The sequence below is a fragment of the Phymastichus coffea genome, unplaced genomic scaffold (assembly GCF_024137745.1).
Source record: "Phymastichus coffea isolate CEN01 unplaced genomic scaffold, Cenicafe_Pcof_1.1 PCOF00222, whole genome shotgun sequence".
Lineage (NCBI taxonomy): Eukaryota > Metazoa > Arthropoda > Insecta > Hymenoptera > Eulophidae > Phymastichus > Phymastichus coffea.
The window spans coordinates 42,716-59,085 of record NW_026707033.1 but is presented as its reverse complement, the minus strand read 5'-3'; the positions used below and the strand labels follow the sequence as shown (position 1 = coordinate 59,085).

Sequence of the window (16,370 nt, the reverse complement as noted above, 5' to 3'; positions counted from 1 at the left end):
GAATCGTTCAAGCCAAAAGCAGCAGAAGCAGTAGTAGCATCCTTTGATCGTAACGGCGGCACCATTAACCCTCGAATCCTTTCCTTTTCTTTTTCTCTTTTACGGTGCTTTTCCACCTTTATTCGTCCTCTTTCCATTTATTTCCCTTCCTAAGCAACCATTTTGATAACCACCCTGCTCAGAAAGGAATACTCGATGAAAGGAAAGTGAGATAGAACATGTACTACTAATGCAGCATATATTTTATGCAAGAGGTTCCTTTTAAGCACGTTGTTGATACCTTATACATTGCAGCTTCCAAAAATGAGTCGAAAATATGCGATACCTCGGTATTTTAAACAGAAGTCAAAATCGAGCATTTATCAATATTATGGCAAATCTCATATAGTTAGATAAATCTTTTATTATTCTCGTGTATCAATGCCGGAGATAATCTTATTAAATATTTATCAGTACAGACAGCGTCTCAAAAGTTCCTCACGCAATTTTTTCTCTCAGGCGCGCACAGCTCGAGAGAATCGTTAAATCGTAAAAATTTGCCCATAAAAGTCCTCATATCTAAGATTGAAGGCACATAAACATCGAGCCGCATATAAATGCATAATGCAGAGCAATTTTTCTCTTTTTTTACCTCGAATCGCCTTGGCTCAACTTCTTTTCATCTCTATTCGCTTCGATCGAAGAATGAAAAAAGCATTTAGACGAGTGATCATTGTACCTTTTAACTTTCAATAATGCTATAAATTATGGAACTCCGTTTTTCAGTTTATCGAAGAATGCATTGCTCTATAATGTGTGCGGTAGCTCGATTGCCTGTGGCGATAGTATATTGTCTATAACAAGTTGATCAAATCGAATATTTAAAGTTAATAATACATTTAATAGATTATTCAATGTGTAAATGCTCGTTTCTGCAATCAATTATCATAATAAGAACGGTTATATGTTCGAAAGGCAAATACCTTGATGGAAATATCGTATGTACGAAATATTCGCATTTTACGAAACGAATATTCCTCAACCCATCTATTTCGTTGATAGGAGCTCGCGGCAAAATTACAACAATGCAAACATCGCGTTGAAATATATCATGACAATGTAATTTCAAACGAAAATACTTTCACAGTCGTCAATTCCTGCGTGACAAATAAGAGGCAAACGAATTGAACATTGAAATTTTCGTGCAGTTGTACGACAAAGGATTCTAGAGAGAGCCGCAAATTAAAATTATGTCATCAAAATATCCAATTAACCTAGAGAACTATGAAATTTTTAGAATCTCGACTGGATTGGCAGTAGGTAGTTAATTAGGTACCTAGCAATACGTTCGCAAAATACATTCATTCAAGCACACATAATGCGCGTTTACGACTTCAACGGAAAGGGAGGTAGTGTTGCAAATTAAATCGCGTTTGACTTGCGAGAGGATCAAAGATGCAGCTTGTTTTTGGAAAGCAATGAGACTGAAGAGGACGCAACGAAGCGCAAATCGGTTCGAATTGATAATGCAATCCTTGCCAAAGCTTCCTTCTTCACGTTTAAATGTTTTTCTCGGGGACTGCTCGTTGCTTTTGGACCATCGATTTTGTTTATCTCTCTGACAACTCAAATATCATTGGTTGCTAATTTATTAGAATATTTTTCAATGTTATTTTTCATTCACTAACAATGAGTGGCAATATTTCTTTGGTGAAGTGCCGAATAATATTCAAGTTGTGAAAGCAAAACGGCAGTTTATTTATATAATTAGCAAAAATTTGAAAGCCTTTGCTAGAAAATAATTATTCCAGAGTAGGGAAAGCAACACGTAATGTAAAGAGAGATTTTCATATGAGCATACGTAAACGTCAATTTAATTTTTCAAGCTACGTTTTAGGTGCGCGCAACGAAAAATGCACGCGCGCCACTTCATGATTAAATCAGAATAATTTATATACTCAACAAGCCCGTTAAATCCTCGACAAAAGCCTCTCCATTCGATCATCCGAAAATCATTAGTTAATCTTGCATGAGTGTTCTAATTCTGACGGCGATAGAGCATTACATATTATACTTCTGAAAATTATTTGAGCATTCATTAGCACGCTTATTTATTCACCGAGCCTTGCGCTCGAGATAGAAAACAATATAAATTCGTCAAAAGGCTTGTCACGCAAAACTCACAATACAACATTTCCTTGGAGGTAAATTAAATCTCATGTTTAATGAACTTTTCATGCCCGTATTCACATCTGTAAAGTCAATTGGTCTGTTAGCTAATTGTCAAACGTAAAGCGCTTTCGTAGTTTTCAAGCAACAGCACGCTCAGTGGCCGAGAGAGAGATAGAGAGAGAGAGAGAGAGAGAGAGAGAGAGAGAGAGCTTATTTTTCTCTCCAACTGAGAATCCTAACAATGAGTAGCATGCAAACGAGCGAACAAGAAAGTCATATTCATAATCAGGCTCTCTCTCTCTCTCTCTCTCTCTCTCTCTTTCTCTCCAAAATGACGCATTGTTTGTAACTCAAAGCACGGTCCTCGCTCGATTTCACCTCAATCCGAGTGCTTTTCCCCTTTGAGTTTACCAATTCTTGCTTTCTTTCGTCTTGCGACAGGCCGATTGAAAACTGCATAATCTCTCTAGTCCAGTCGATGAAAGAAAAGCGTCTCGTTAAAAATATCAAACGTGAATGTCATGCGATAATATTGAATTTCGCGGTGCTAACAGTTCGTAAGCCACACCCGCAACTTCGGCGAATCCCGTTGTACAATGGCTCTGATGTGATTTGTTTTTCTCAGCTTGCTCGTGCTCGCCATCACTAGAAGCTTGAAGTATCGTTAAGCATGACTCGATAGCTGCAACGAGGCAGGCAGAATTTGCGATTGTGATTAAAATTTAGTAGCGTTTGAGGTGTTTGCTTCAAGCCAGCAGACCGATTCGAGGGTTTTTCATAATTAATTATGAATAGTTGTGGTAATTTAGAGCTCACATTCAGAGAGCAGATATATGGTTTGAACGATAGCTTGAAAAATTAATAGAGCTTTTTGCGTAAAACACACGCACTCAAGTTTCCCTACACGGATAACTTTCGTGCACGTTAAAATTAATCGCAATTCTAAGCTGTCATTTTACTCAAGGACAAAGCAGTATTCGTAATAGAATAGAACTCCAATATAGTGGTATAAGTTTGTTTTGCTATGGGGTTGTAAACTGAATCTTGCGATGTCTCTAAGGATCAGCTCTACTCCCATGACATCGACTCGATGTCTTACAGCGCAAATGGAATAATTCGATTTATACGTCTGGGCTCGTAAAATGATTAAATAATATCGTTCGGAACGTATATCTTGGAAATAAAATCGCGGAGAAATTTTACGGTTGATTCAGGTAATACGGAAACTATTAAACTAAAGCGCTAACGGGAGCTGAAGATTAAAGCGTGCGAGTTTCAAAATTCATTCGGTCGCGCTTTGTGTGATACGTGAAAAGGAAGCTTCGAAATCATCGTGTGCTTAGGAATTAAATTTCAACGATTCAATCGATTAGCTAAGACGGATTATGAGATATCGAATAGATTTGCATCGAGAGAGAGAGAGAGAGAGAGAGAGAGAGAGAGAGAGAGAGAGAGAGAGAGAGAGAGAGAGAGAGAGAGAGATAGAGGAGGGGGAGAAGCGGTTGCGTTGTTTCTTTGTCACTGAGTCGCTCGCGTGTTCGATTCAATATTGATGGAGCAATTAATATGTAAAAGCTCGGGAGCTCTGTTCGATCACAGCTCGTATATTTTCCGTCTCTTTGTATCACATCTTAAATTATTTGGTGTTTTAATAGATATACGCACGATCAGATTGTATAGCTAGCTCATCAGCTGTTGTTTATCACCGATGCATTTTCTCTCTCCGACGTAATTAAACGCTGAATTTGTCTCTTCGTTATGTTGTCACGAGATAAATACGTTACGATTGATGTTGTCGGTGATGAAGCTTTTGTCTCGTTTAGTAACGCAACGAAAACGGCAATGAAATGGTAATTGGTCGCTACAATTTCTTTCATACTTCTGGTTCGAATGATTTATTTTCTAACATTTAAAAGTCGCGAATCGCCTCCGATAAAGCTTATTCTCGAACAACGTGGAAAAGCAATCTTTCGGTGCATAATCTGACCTCGCACATGCCTGCAGAAGGCACGTCAAGGAAATACAGCTGGCAAACTCTCGACGACGAAATGAAAATCAAGAAACTTTGGCCAATCCTAAACTAAAAAACGTCGCGAGGTAGGAGAGATAGAAAAAATATGCAAGTCACCTGTGAAGTTGATGGTAGTAGCAGTGCTAAGAGGTGTTCTGACGGTGTAGCTGTCTTCCTCGCTGACAAAGATGTAACTGGCGTTGAAACCCGTGCCGTCGAGTCGATCGTTGCTTTTGAATGTCACACGAAAGAACGAGCGGTCCGACTCGACGTCGAACTCCGTCAGCTGGCCACAGTGCCGCGAGTATTTGCGGTCTCGCGACAGATAGTTCGAAAAGTCCACATAGTCACTTGCTGATACTGCATCACACCTGCAAACGTTACAAACATTAACGTACACATGTGCTACTTTCAGCTTTGTGTACGGATGGTTTTCTGATTTGCAGTTAACTTTTTAATCCAACATGACTATGTTTTTTGTAAGTATTACGCAATTCGAAAGGAATTTCAACATTTTAAAATCATAGGAATGAAGATTAAATGGACTTTTCAATCGCTTACTAAGGATTGTAATTTCATTAAATGTTCAAAGGTAGTGTAATACATTGGAGGCTCGATCGACAGTACACGTACAAATGGGAATCTTACAGGCAACAGTAAAATTCAAGTAGCTCGCTTTGAAAAGGCAAATCCAGTTCGAATAGTTTGCAATAGCACAATAACCCGACTCGTGACCTGTTTACTATTCGACAACTACAACGTTATAGGATATAGCGTTCTCCACAGAATAAACAATGATACTTACGGTAAAACGCCTTCTACATCGAAGTAGTAAAAATGAAGATGAACGCGCTCCTTCGACTGGCCGTTAAAGAAATAATGACACTCTGTGTCACGTGGATAGAAGCCTGGATAATTAGGCGACGTGAACGTACCGTTGAGCGTCTCGTTGCTGTTGAACACGAAGGCGCACGGATACGACGACTCCTGACGACCAGTTGTTATTCCAAAATCTTTGAAAAGTCACAGTTATACTTGTTTAGTCATGTCCAATTACGTATGTTTATTTAACTTTGCAAGCAATTTTATAATTTTTTATAAAACACACATTTCACAGTTTACAGCCAGCTGTAATTTAAAAATTAATCGATCGTTGTTTGATAAAATGACGAAGATCGAAGCCTGTTCGTGACTGAGAAGCCAACATTCACAGTATCATTTCACGCGATGTTTTATTGTTGAAATTCTTTGATATCTTTTCTATTAGCAACTCTCCGATTTGCTGATCGAACATATTTTTTATTTTCGAATTTTCGGTTTTCATTAATTTTGCAAATAGATACATTGCAAATTTCATAGAAAATCCAAGAACTATCCGAAGTACTCAACTATGAAGTGCGTTTTGAAATAGCTCGAACTGATGTAATTTTTTCTTTTTTTCAACAAGTCGAACGAAATCAATTCCTTCAGTTACGTCAACGTCGAATAAACTGATCAATCACCGAACGTTCGATTGGGAGTGGGTGCAGGTTGCGCTATTTGGACAAATGCGTGCACAGGCATGTGCATTAATTTCACGCATACTCTCTTCGCATTTCCCTCTCGCGTTTCGGCGAAAGTGCGTGCACATCTACATACATGCACTTTCGGTGGGTATGGGAAGCGACGTTGGTTCAGTGTAAACTGTACGCGCCAACTGCTGCGATATGCGCACGACGACTGAATTAAGCGATTATCGCTGATCTATGACTACTGATTTCCGCTAGCATGCTCTCGTCTCTACCTCTCTCGCTATCTTTCGCTTTATTTTGTGCAAATGATGCGCGGTGAATGTGTTTCGCTTATCCGCAACTCAGTAATACCAATAAAAATATGCAAATACATAGTATATATAAATGTGATTTTTAATGATATATGAAGAAGAAAAATGTAATTGTAGAAACAGGAATAAAATTCGATTGGATGGCGTTCCGATATCCAAAAAAATGTCTGTAATAGTTGCACGTATTACAGCACATCGTAGGGAATAAAAAGAATTTCTTTGTATAAACATTTTTGAATTATAAACTTTAATAGTATACGGTGACTTTGTAAAGTGAAAGAGCAGTGTACGGTACTCGTTTATTCGCGAGAGAGAGAGAGAGAGAGAGAGAGAGAGAGAGAGAGAGAGAGAGAGAGAAAGAGTGAAGCGAATAATGCCTCTGGAGAAGAGAAAAGAAAAAGAGAAGATGGTGGTGGTTTACTTAACGAAAATTCTAAGGTTTTTTTCTTCTCCACCTCGTTAATTACCAACTAAAGCATATGCTCAGGCTTTTCTTAGCTGCGTACGCGTGGTGAGAAAAAAGAAATAATTAAGAAAAAACCGTTATAACAAGGGTTGCCTACGCTGGGCGAAAATATTCTTCGAAAAAGAAAGGACCAAGAAGGAATAAAGGGCTAGCCTAGGACAAAGAAGGGGAAGGCGACAAGAGAGAGAAAGAGAGAGATAGAAAGAAAGCTTGCGCAGGAAAGAAAAGCACTGGAATTTCGCGGAAAAAAGCAGCAACGTGCAACGCGTGTTCCTGAAGCATGAATAGAATTCCGCTGGTGTGAATGAAGTGTAGTAGTTGGACTGGCGCTGCTCGCCCAAGAGAGTCGTCATTTCATATTTCCGTCACTATTTTTGTCAATTTTATTTTTCTCGTTTACTCTAGATATATATTATTTCTTATACACATAATTTTAATATTATTTCAGTTGTTTTAACGAACTATTAAGTTCGAAGTAATTAACGATTAATTTACAACTAACTAAACGAATTTGGCAACTATCGTTAAAATGACATCCTTGTTTAATAATCATCCTCTTGTAAATAAGAGAAATTGAAGAATGTAGTAAAATCTGAATTTATATTCTATAACGAGGTTCTTGCTCGGAAGCCTGCGCTTCTACGAGTCGACCGCTATATAAATAAAAAGGGAGAAGAGAAATTGGAAATGCAACACATTGCGGGCTACGCCTGGGTTGAAGTGAAATCCGGTTCGATAGCTTAGCTAGGCTACATGGTAAGATTCGTCTCACTAGGCTCGCGGAGAGCGTCTTGCGTTCAATCAAGAGCTGAAATACGCGAAATTTAATGCGCGCGATCGTACGCAGAATATAGATGAGGATCGGTTTTGAGTCAGGCGCGGTTCGCAATAAAGCAGAGAGAGAAATAGCGAACGAGTTAGTACTTATAACGAGCGAGCTTCGCGGAGGATCAGAATTGGCGATTGCGCTAGTCGCACTGGGACGCAAATAGTCGGCCTTTATTCTAATTTCTTGCTACAATCAACCTCCTTCTTGGCAGTCATATACGCGAGTTATCCACAGTTCCGCAGCTTTGTCCAAGCGTTCGAAGTTAGTGTCAAGATCTCACAATCGCCTCAAAATACTCAACAACAGAAAACGAGAAAAATGGCTTACCTATTCAACGAGCTAATCGAATGTGAATCGCGTAGTTAGAAAGGACTCTTTCCCTCTTTTCTTCTGCTTGTCTTACCATTGTTGCTCTAACGGTCAATAATATACGCTCCGCGCTGTCTCTCTCTCTCTTCCGCGAGCGCGCGCCCGTTGCAATGTATCTCTTTCTCTCTTATTTACTTTATAAACTGCTCCACGGCACGAAAGTAGTACCTTTATCGAGAAATATTACTATGAAAAGGTGCATACTACATAAATACATAATGTAAGTGCAGGAGTAGGAAGAGAGAGAGAGAGAGGGAGAGAGAGAGAGAGGAATATAACGAAGAAGATTTTCACTCGTTATAATTCATTTAACTGAATTTTCATGTAAAATTGAATGTTTCAATTTTTTATTTTTCAAGCCCCATCGTTTATAGAATTTTAACTTTACTGAAAAAGGATTCTAGCATTAATTAGCCGTTACTTGCACGTCTGGTCCACTACATATTTTATTGTTTGTTAGAAGCAGTAGTCAAATTTTATTTTTTTATAAGTTATATTTTGTTTCAATTGTATCCGAAAAATTTCATACAAAATGACGTTCGTAAAACAGTTTTCAGATCAGTACTCCCATGGAATAAATAATTTTCAAATTGACGTATTTCAACGAAACGTAATGATTTTATTCGTTACAGTTCATTTTTCACGGAAATCATTGATGCTGCAGTCAGCGAGGTATCGAAAAAAAATATTTGATCTTGAAAATATTTGGGAGATCAAAGTGAGCTTATAAAAACTCGAACGAGATCAAACTTTTCTATTGAAAGCCGAATCTCTCTCCCCCTCTGCGTTTCTGTAGCTATCTAAAAGGCACGCTTTTCCTCATTCGTCGAGCGAAAGGTAAAAGAGAGGGTAGGAGAGGGGGAGAGAGAGAATAGCGCCCAGGGGTATTTTTTGCGAGTGTTGTTTTTTTTCGTTTTGTTGCACTCGCCGCGAAACGCAGAACGTTCACACGCGCAGAACTTTAGATTGCATCTCATGTACATTTGGTAGCAGCGCACAGAGGCAGAGCAGAGCGTTCGGCGTCGCGCGAACGAGTTTCAGCTGCTGACCGCGGGCAATTCCGTTATTGTTTCTCCTCTGCCATCGAATAAACACTCTCTTTCTCTTTTTATTTATTTTGTTGTTTTTTTCTGTGTCGCCATGTGTTCTCACCGATGCCAAAAAAAAAGATTCTTTTTGTTATTATTTTAGTTTGCCTTTCGGTCGTTTTGGCTTTTGTCTTTTGCTTAACGAAGCTGACCAGTTAAGCTACAACAGGAGATTATATGTTGCTCGTGTGAGAAGTGTAAAAAAATCTCTCCGATTGCGCACAAAGTTATTTTTCGTTTTTATTATTTTTTGTTTGCACTCATGGATCGTTAGTTTTTAAAAAATCCGATGAACTGTGAGAATGTTGCGTATACGCTTACCACATGTATACTTATTTAATGATTGCTCGCAGGGTATCAATATTTGATAAAAAATCACAGAGATCACGATGCAAGGCTATATTGTTTTCTTTTGATGGCAGAGAGAATCCGTTTTTCCAAGGATTACGTTCGAACAAGCTTCTGTTGTGGTTACGCGGCGAATGTTCGATTTTCGCTGCATCCTTATTTTGGGATTTCATGGATTTTTTTTACATTTTAGTTTTTCAAAACCATATCTAGCTCAGTTAACCAAATTCATTTCGAAGCAAACTATTCTACAAAATCGAAACCTTTACAGACTTCCCGTTACGATTTGAATTTAAAATAAAATAAAAATTGATTTCCAAAGTTCCATCGCAGGATGACATAAAAAACAGGTAAAACTGTTTTCGAATATCTTGTGTACGTACGGTCAAGGGAATTGGGTATAATAGAGTTTATATTGTTTGCGATAAAAAGAGAAAAAGTACACACAACTTGCGCATAAAGAAACATCTGCAGCAGGTTGCAAAATGTTCAAGTAGGTTTCCTATCTGGAAACCTTGAAAACCATTTGTCCAGAGTATTACGCGACGTAGCAAAGTCGAGAAAGAAAAACGAAATGTCAAACTCGATACTTTCTTGGCAACATTCAATCTCGCTACGAGTATGATAAGCCATACAAGCCGAACTAATTAAAACGGATCTTCAGGAGATAAGTTTATTGGCAAGTGCGCCGTTCGCGCTTGTGTATTGGCTATACAAGGTGAAAGCTCAGAAAAGCTCAGTAGCCACTGAGCTCCAGCTCTAACTTTCACCGATTCCTCGAAAAGAAGAAAAACGCACACACACGAAAAGAAGTATCAGCAGCCAAGTAAACGCGCGTCGTTATTGAAGGCGTCGCGTCGTAAAATTGATAAAGTTTTGTCGGGATAGAACTTTTATAATACTGCGCCTCAACGAGCTTGTGAGGAATGTTATACTGTCGGTGTATGTGTGAATGCGTTGGAGCGCTGGGCAATTTATAGCCATGCGTGGACGCTTGGGGAATGCCGTCGATTATACGCCCACGAGAGAGAGAGAGAGAGAGAGAGAGAGAGCGCGCGCGAGTGAATGAGTGAACGTGTACGTGTGTTGTTGCTCGTAAATGCAGCGGCGCCGCGTGAACGTATGCGGGGAACGAGCTGTCGTCGCGCGAGACTACCACCCGCCCGACATAATGTATTGCGTCTCTATGTACGCGACTAGGCTAGATTGGCCTAATATCCCCTCCCCCTTGCCCTCTAACAGCTGATTCATTCAGGGGCTCTCGCGACACGTCGCGCATGCTATGCATGTTTCGTCAGTGATGACTGCCGCATACCTCCTATATGTGTTCAGTCATCCCCTTGGCACCTGCCGAGTGGTTTAATACCGCTGTGTTATTACGCTTTGCGTTTTTGGTATTAATTGAGTTTGCTTGTAACATGCATTCTTTCTCGTTGCTTTTACGATGGTGTGACTTTTTTTATGGGCCGTTTGGATATTTTGAAAGCGTATATTACGCGCGTAAATTTTCGGATTTATGGATAAGTAACAATGTAAATGAATATCACTTGTATTGAAACGTAAAGCTGTTAAACTTTCAAGATATTGATCATGTCTTCGGTATTAATAAAATGTTAAACAATGAAAAAATGTGTATAGAGCATAAATCACGAAACGAGTAACGAAAAATGGGAGAGAGATCTGCACTTTATCCATTGGATTGTATTCAAAGGGAAATGTGGTTATACATCCTCGTGAGAATTCGCACGCGAACCCACTATCAAGTAAAAAAATATTATCCCATTGATTTTCGCACATCCGAACCGATATAGAAATATACTTTTACATTTTTCAAGCGTAAACATTCGATCCATTTTCACAAAAGTTTCGTCTCGTATATACGCAGGAAGAGGTGAGAAAAATAAAATTTCAACAGTACAAGGCAAAAAAGTAGATCCCCCTTTGCGGTGGTGTGTGTGCTCGCTCGCGTGTGTATACTACTCTATAAACTTGCTTGCACGAGCGGGAAACTCAATCCGCGTGGTACGCGCGGGTGCTAAGATTCTTCTGTATAGACTTGTTTTTTTTCGCACGCGCGGGTGCATTGACGCATTAAATAGTTAAAACGATTAAAACTTGGCCAAAGTCGCTCTTGCGGCAAAGTTTTCGTCTGAAAACAACGGAAAGTCATTACTGCACGGGACATACCCATGGAGAGTACAAAGTTGGAGCAATAATTTTCAAGCCGCACGGAAGCGGGTCAAAAAAAAATCCCACGCAAGAATGAACTTCATTCTCGCTGTGTTCTATGCGCTTTTTGTTCGTTATTTATCGTTCTTTCCTCTCGAAACGTGAGTTGTAAGCCGGTTAAGTAGACGCACAATGCTTTTTAGTACAGTTTACAGCTGAACGTTGCACTCCTGCGTGTGTACATTTGCCTCCGGCGAGTTTTCGGAAGCTTCCGTGTCATGTTGATACATACATGTACGTCAGCTCTGTCTTTGGCAATGTGTATCAGGTGTACATACATTACTGAAATAATCGTACGCATGCCCGAGAACAAAGAGACACGCGCAATGGGTTAACGTCTCCACGCGCGTTTCACTCTGCAAATGTCATTATCTCTGCCAATGCGTTTGTTATTAGAGGCGCGCACGTCGAGTGCTTTTTCGTTCGTTATTCGTGGACGTAAATTATTCCATTGTGAAAGCCAAGTTCTGGAATTCACCACAATTTCTCCCTTTTTACCCTTTTTTTCTTTTTTTTCAAGATGACATTTCAATTTTAGTCCGCGTCGCCTCATTTTTTTAAAAAACGAGCCGGTCGTCACTTCGCTCGACCCAAGACGTCTTTTTACTCGCTACAGGTCGATTCTTCAAAATTGAAAAATTTGAGAGATGCTTATGCGATGAAATAATTTCTAAGCACGCTGCACGCGCATATATTTGAGCGTGCAACCGTACAATATTTGGTGGAACGTAATTATCCGAAGAATTTCATTATCCAATATTCGCGCAGGACGAATTCTCACGAGCAATGGCATTCCTTTGTATTTAAATGGCGTACACGTGAAAAATCTGTAGCGCGTTGTGATCGCACTATTGCGAGGAAAAATAAAATGGTAAAATAGAGGGGAGTATAGATTCGTGACGAAGCGACCTGAAGCCACACACTGCGCAAACACAGCCAAGGCATCCAGTATTTGGCGCAGGCACGTGCGGGAGAAATCGATTGCCAGGAGTGAAATTAACTCGAGCATGGCTAACTAACGTCAGTCAAGGTGCGCAGCGTACACGCACACAGGCATAGTCGAAGCGTTCGGTCAAGTTATATACTTGGGAGAGCTTGTTGATGTATAGCCCGGAGGGCCGTGCAACGCCGCGGCAACGTTGCAGATATAACGCCTCGCCGGCTTGTTTCCCCGTTTCCCCGTTACCCCGCTACAGCCCCTGCCGCGCAACCCGAAAACTCGCTCGTGTAAACCCATCGCGCAGAAATGTCCCGCTGTCGAGCACGCTTGAGTATATCGCTTCCAGCGAGCGCGCCGCCGGGATAAACTACTTACCTCTGACTGCTTTATTATCGAGCTATTGTTGTCTCTGCCTGCGTCTGTGCGCCGCGCGGTCCCGGCTGTGCCGGAGATCGAACGTTTGAGCTCGTCTTTAGCCAACTTCCAAACGAGTTAATCGAGAGCTGCATTTTTTTCAAGATCAATCCCAAGTGGCAAACTTACCAATCTTTGCTTTTCAATTGCTAGCTTCGCCGGAGATAGCACTGAGTAAGCTTTTCGTGGATTATCTTCCGCGAGCGAAGCCCAAGCTTGCCGAGCGCTGCAGTAAGGAATACTCCGCTAGCGTTTTCCATGATACTTTGCAAGTGGACTGCTAATGGAACTATTTGACTGTACTCCGAGAGGCCGAGCAAGAGAATGTGAGAATATTTAAGGCCCGAGGGTAAAATCCCTTCTAAACTTTCGTAGCATTTGCCACGAGGCAATTAGATTTCGCCTGTTCAGACGTCACAGTCGCGCCAAAGCTCGCGCATTTCGCATTTTCCGCATTTTTCGTAGCAACGTGACCGCGCGCGTATCTCGTGCCTACTTTGTATTCATAAAACAAGTTCGGCGCTGGCGCCGCGATTATTTCTCGAAGATGCGAGAGGCTTGGAAAACACTTCCTTCGTCCTTGAATCTACTTTTCGCCGAAACTGTGCTGAGCTTCGATCTTCGATACAGTGTTAGCGAAGCACTCAGGTGACAAGCATTAAAACGATACACGATGCACTTACTTTCCGTGAACGAGTACACGGCCTTGAAACCGCGAGCATGTCTCGACGAGGTAAGCCCACGGAATTCTAGGAATAATCTTGGTCCATTACTCATGATTGGCCTTGGTGGTGACTCGCCGCAAAACGAGTCGATCTTTTCCATTTTTCCATCTATCTGCACGTAAGCCACCAGTGAATCCGTCGACTCGCATCTAATAGAGAAAAATCCAATTCCATCGTTAATTCGAGTAGAGAAATATTTAATGCCGTCTATATCATGATAAGCCGATTAATGGATTTTCCGCGATGCAGTGTTGTTCTTTGCGGAACAAACATCTGCTTTACTTTATATATGTCGGATTTTTCCATCCTTTTAATAAGCTTTAGCTTGTCTCTTTTCATTTAAATTATTGTATGGATTCGAACTAGGGCATAAACATTCTATAATAACGTGACTTTTAGGATAAACTAAACTTACTCTTTCAGGGCATCAGGAGATCGATAGACATCGAAGTCTTGAAAGATTATCTGAATTCTCTCCTTACCGCGTCCTTGGAAATCATATGTACACGTTGTCCTTGCTGGATACGCGTTCGGGTAACCAGGTGACGTGACCAGACCAGACTTTGTTGTGTCGCTATTGAACACCATATTACACGATGAGGCTGAAACAAATAACCAAACGATTTGCAATTAGCGATAAATTGGGATGGACTTTCAATTCGCCACAAGAAAAATATTTATGTAAACGCTGAAGCTCGATTTCCATTTAAATATCATTTCTCCTTTTCTTCGATATTTTAATTTTCATCAATATAAATCAACTTGCTGAAAACTTACTGAAAAGTCAGATCAATACTTCACTATTTCTCATTGAATCCTACAACATATGGTTACCTCGCAGCTAATATCAACGAAGCTAATTGAAAGTTGATTTACGATCATAAAGTAGTTGTAGAAAAGAAATGGTGAAATTAATGTTCAAATGGGCGAGTTTGAAACGCATTAGTACGCCAAGTGAACTACGAGAGAGTGCGAGAGACGAGAGGGAGAGGGAGAGAGATAGAGAACGAAGTCGTTTACCCACCGATTAGAGAGTAGAGTGTATAGCCGTTGGCGTCGACAAGCTTCTCGTTTCAACTGGCATACGAACGTATATTTATAGATATCTCTTCTGCATCACCAGCAGTACACCAATAAACTTTTTCACGATATGCCTTCCTTTTCAAGTCGACAGAGGAAGAGAGCGAGAACTTGTTATTCTGCTTCGCTAGGCTAGCTTTTAACAGTACTTCCAACTCCAGAATATCAAACAATTTTTATTTGCGATGGATATGTCTTTTTTAACTTTTTTCTTTGTGATGTTACATTACTTTACACGACGAGTTTTACAAAAAAGATGGGACGATCTAATGAATTTTATTGCAACGGGATCAAGATACTATTTAAAGTTTCGTTTGGAATTCGATAGAAATTCGAATCATCATATATTTTCTCTTTCAAATCGTGATACTTTTAATAAAATAATAATACTTATATTTTTTCTTCTCCAACGTAATAACATTAATCGGCATAAATTATACGGAACGCGCACACAAAAGGGCCTGAGCAAAAAGCTCGTGCAAATGTAAATATAACGCAGCTGAAATTCTCATTGTCGTGCTCGGAGAGAAACAGATATTATCATAATGCTCGGGTAATAGGACTTGGCATTGTTGCATCGCAAGTCCGAATACAGTACAGAGAAAGAGAGAGAGAGAGAGAGAGGGAGTGGCGCGTGTCACATAAAGGGAATAGCCGCGTCGACAGGCTTATGCCATTGCGCTGCGTTGCGCACCTGCTTCTCTATCGCTCGCGGATTTGACAATTTCATCCGCTAACAGTTTTAGTTTCAGCGGCAGGCAAATTCCATTACGATGAGATTTTGTCGTTTCCAAACTCTATTTCGTTGAACGTTCGATATATGGATTTTTATGACGAAAAGCTGTTTTATTTCTTTTTTTATCAAATCTTATCTGCTACATGCGTAAATCTAATTAACATACCTATTGAGGTAAAACCTTACAATATCCTGAATTTCTGAAATTACCTATTGATAGTCACATGCATACTTGAATGGTATGATAATTAATTAAATTTTGAGTCTGCTATTCGTTCATCTGCTTGTTATAGAATCTGTGAATATTTTATCAAAATAAACATTTAAGAACTATCGTAATAGTCATAAAATTACTGAAAAATGCTTAAAAAATTAATAAAAAGAAACGAATAATCAAAAATCACAAAAGCATAACACAGTCGATATCAATCACAAAACAAAAGCGCAATATAATTATCGATTGATAGGTGTCCACTGAACAGTCATCTTATCACATCGTGTAGAGACGTGCGAGAAGAGCCAAACCCATTGAAATTCACACGTCGAGAGAGTAGAGAGTAAACGCGCGCTAGTCTCTCTCTCTCTCTCTCTCTCTCTCTCCCTACGGACGAGCGAATAACCACCGAGCTGGATTTATGCGGGTGTGCGCTTACATCTTCGAGTGACAGGCGAGGAAGGATGGTACGTTCTCCCTCTCCGTTGTCGAGTTGAAAAACGCGGAAACTCCCTCGCGATCTTTCTTTTTTTTTTCCTTCTTTCAATGCGACTTTTAATTTTTTTTGCTTTATTTGACTGTGGAGTTTCATATATTCATTGTCCAATGGTAATATTGTATTTCGTGAGTCTGAAAATTTTTCTATTTGATTTATTTTCTTTGGCTAGCTCATTTTTTTTAAAGGGTAAGTAATGATGGTAGAATATTACTATAGTTCGTTTATTGAATACGAAATATACAGTTTTTTAATTATTGGAGGATTTCTTTTTTTCAACAATCTTAAACATAGTGCAAGCACTATAATTTCTGAAAAGTTGCAATTAAATAACCCCCATAAATAAAACCTAACTCAGAAGTACTATCCTTATTTTAAGTAGTAATATCGTGGTTATGTCAGGCGTAATTCCATCTAGTATGAGTTAGATGCTATGCACAAAGCTACAGCAC

At 39.8% G+C, this 16,370-nt stretch overlaps 1 protein-coding gene across 1 annotated transcript in view; it reads right to left on the bottom strand.

The window, feature by feature from the left end:
• LOC131674240 (suppressor of lurcher protein 1-like) overlaps positions 1-16,370 on the bottom strand; it is a 57,995-nt gene that overhangs the window by 4,690 nt on the left and 36,935 nt on the right. The window contains exons 2-5 of the mRNA XM_058952783.1: positions 13,808-13,994; positions 13,351-13,541; positions 4,968-5,175; positions 4,280-4,533 (exon numbers count right to left, since the gene is read on the bottom strand). Of these exons, the coding sequence (XP_058808766.1) occupies positions 4,280-4,533; positions 4,968-5,175; positions 13,351-13,541; positions 13,808-13,994 (840 nt within the window). The remainder of the gene's footprint in view (positions 1-4,279; positions 4,534-4,967; positions 5,176-13,350; positions 13,542-13,807; positions 13,995-16,370) is intronic.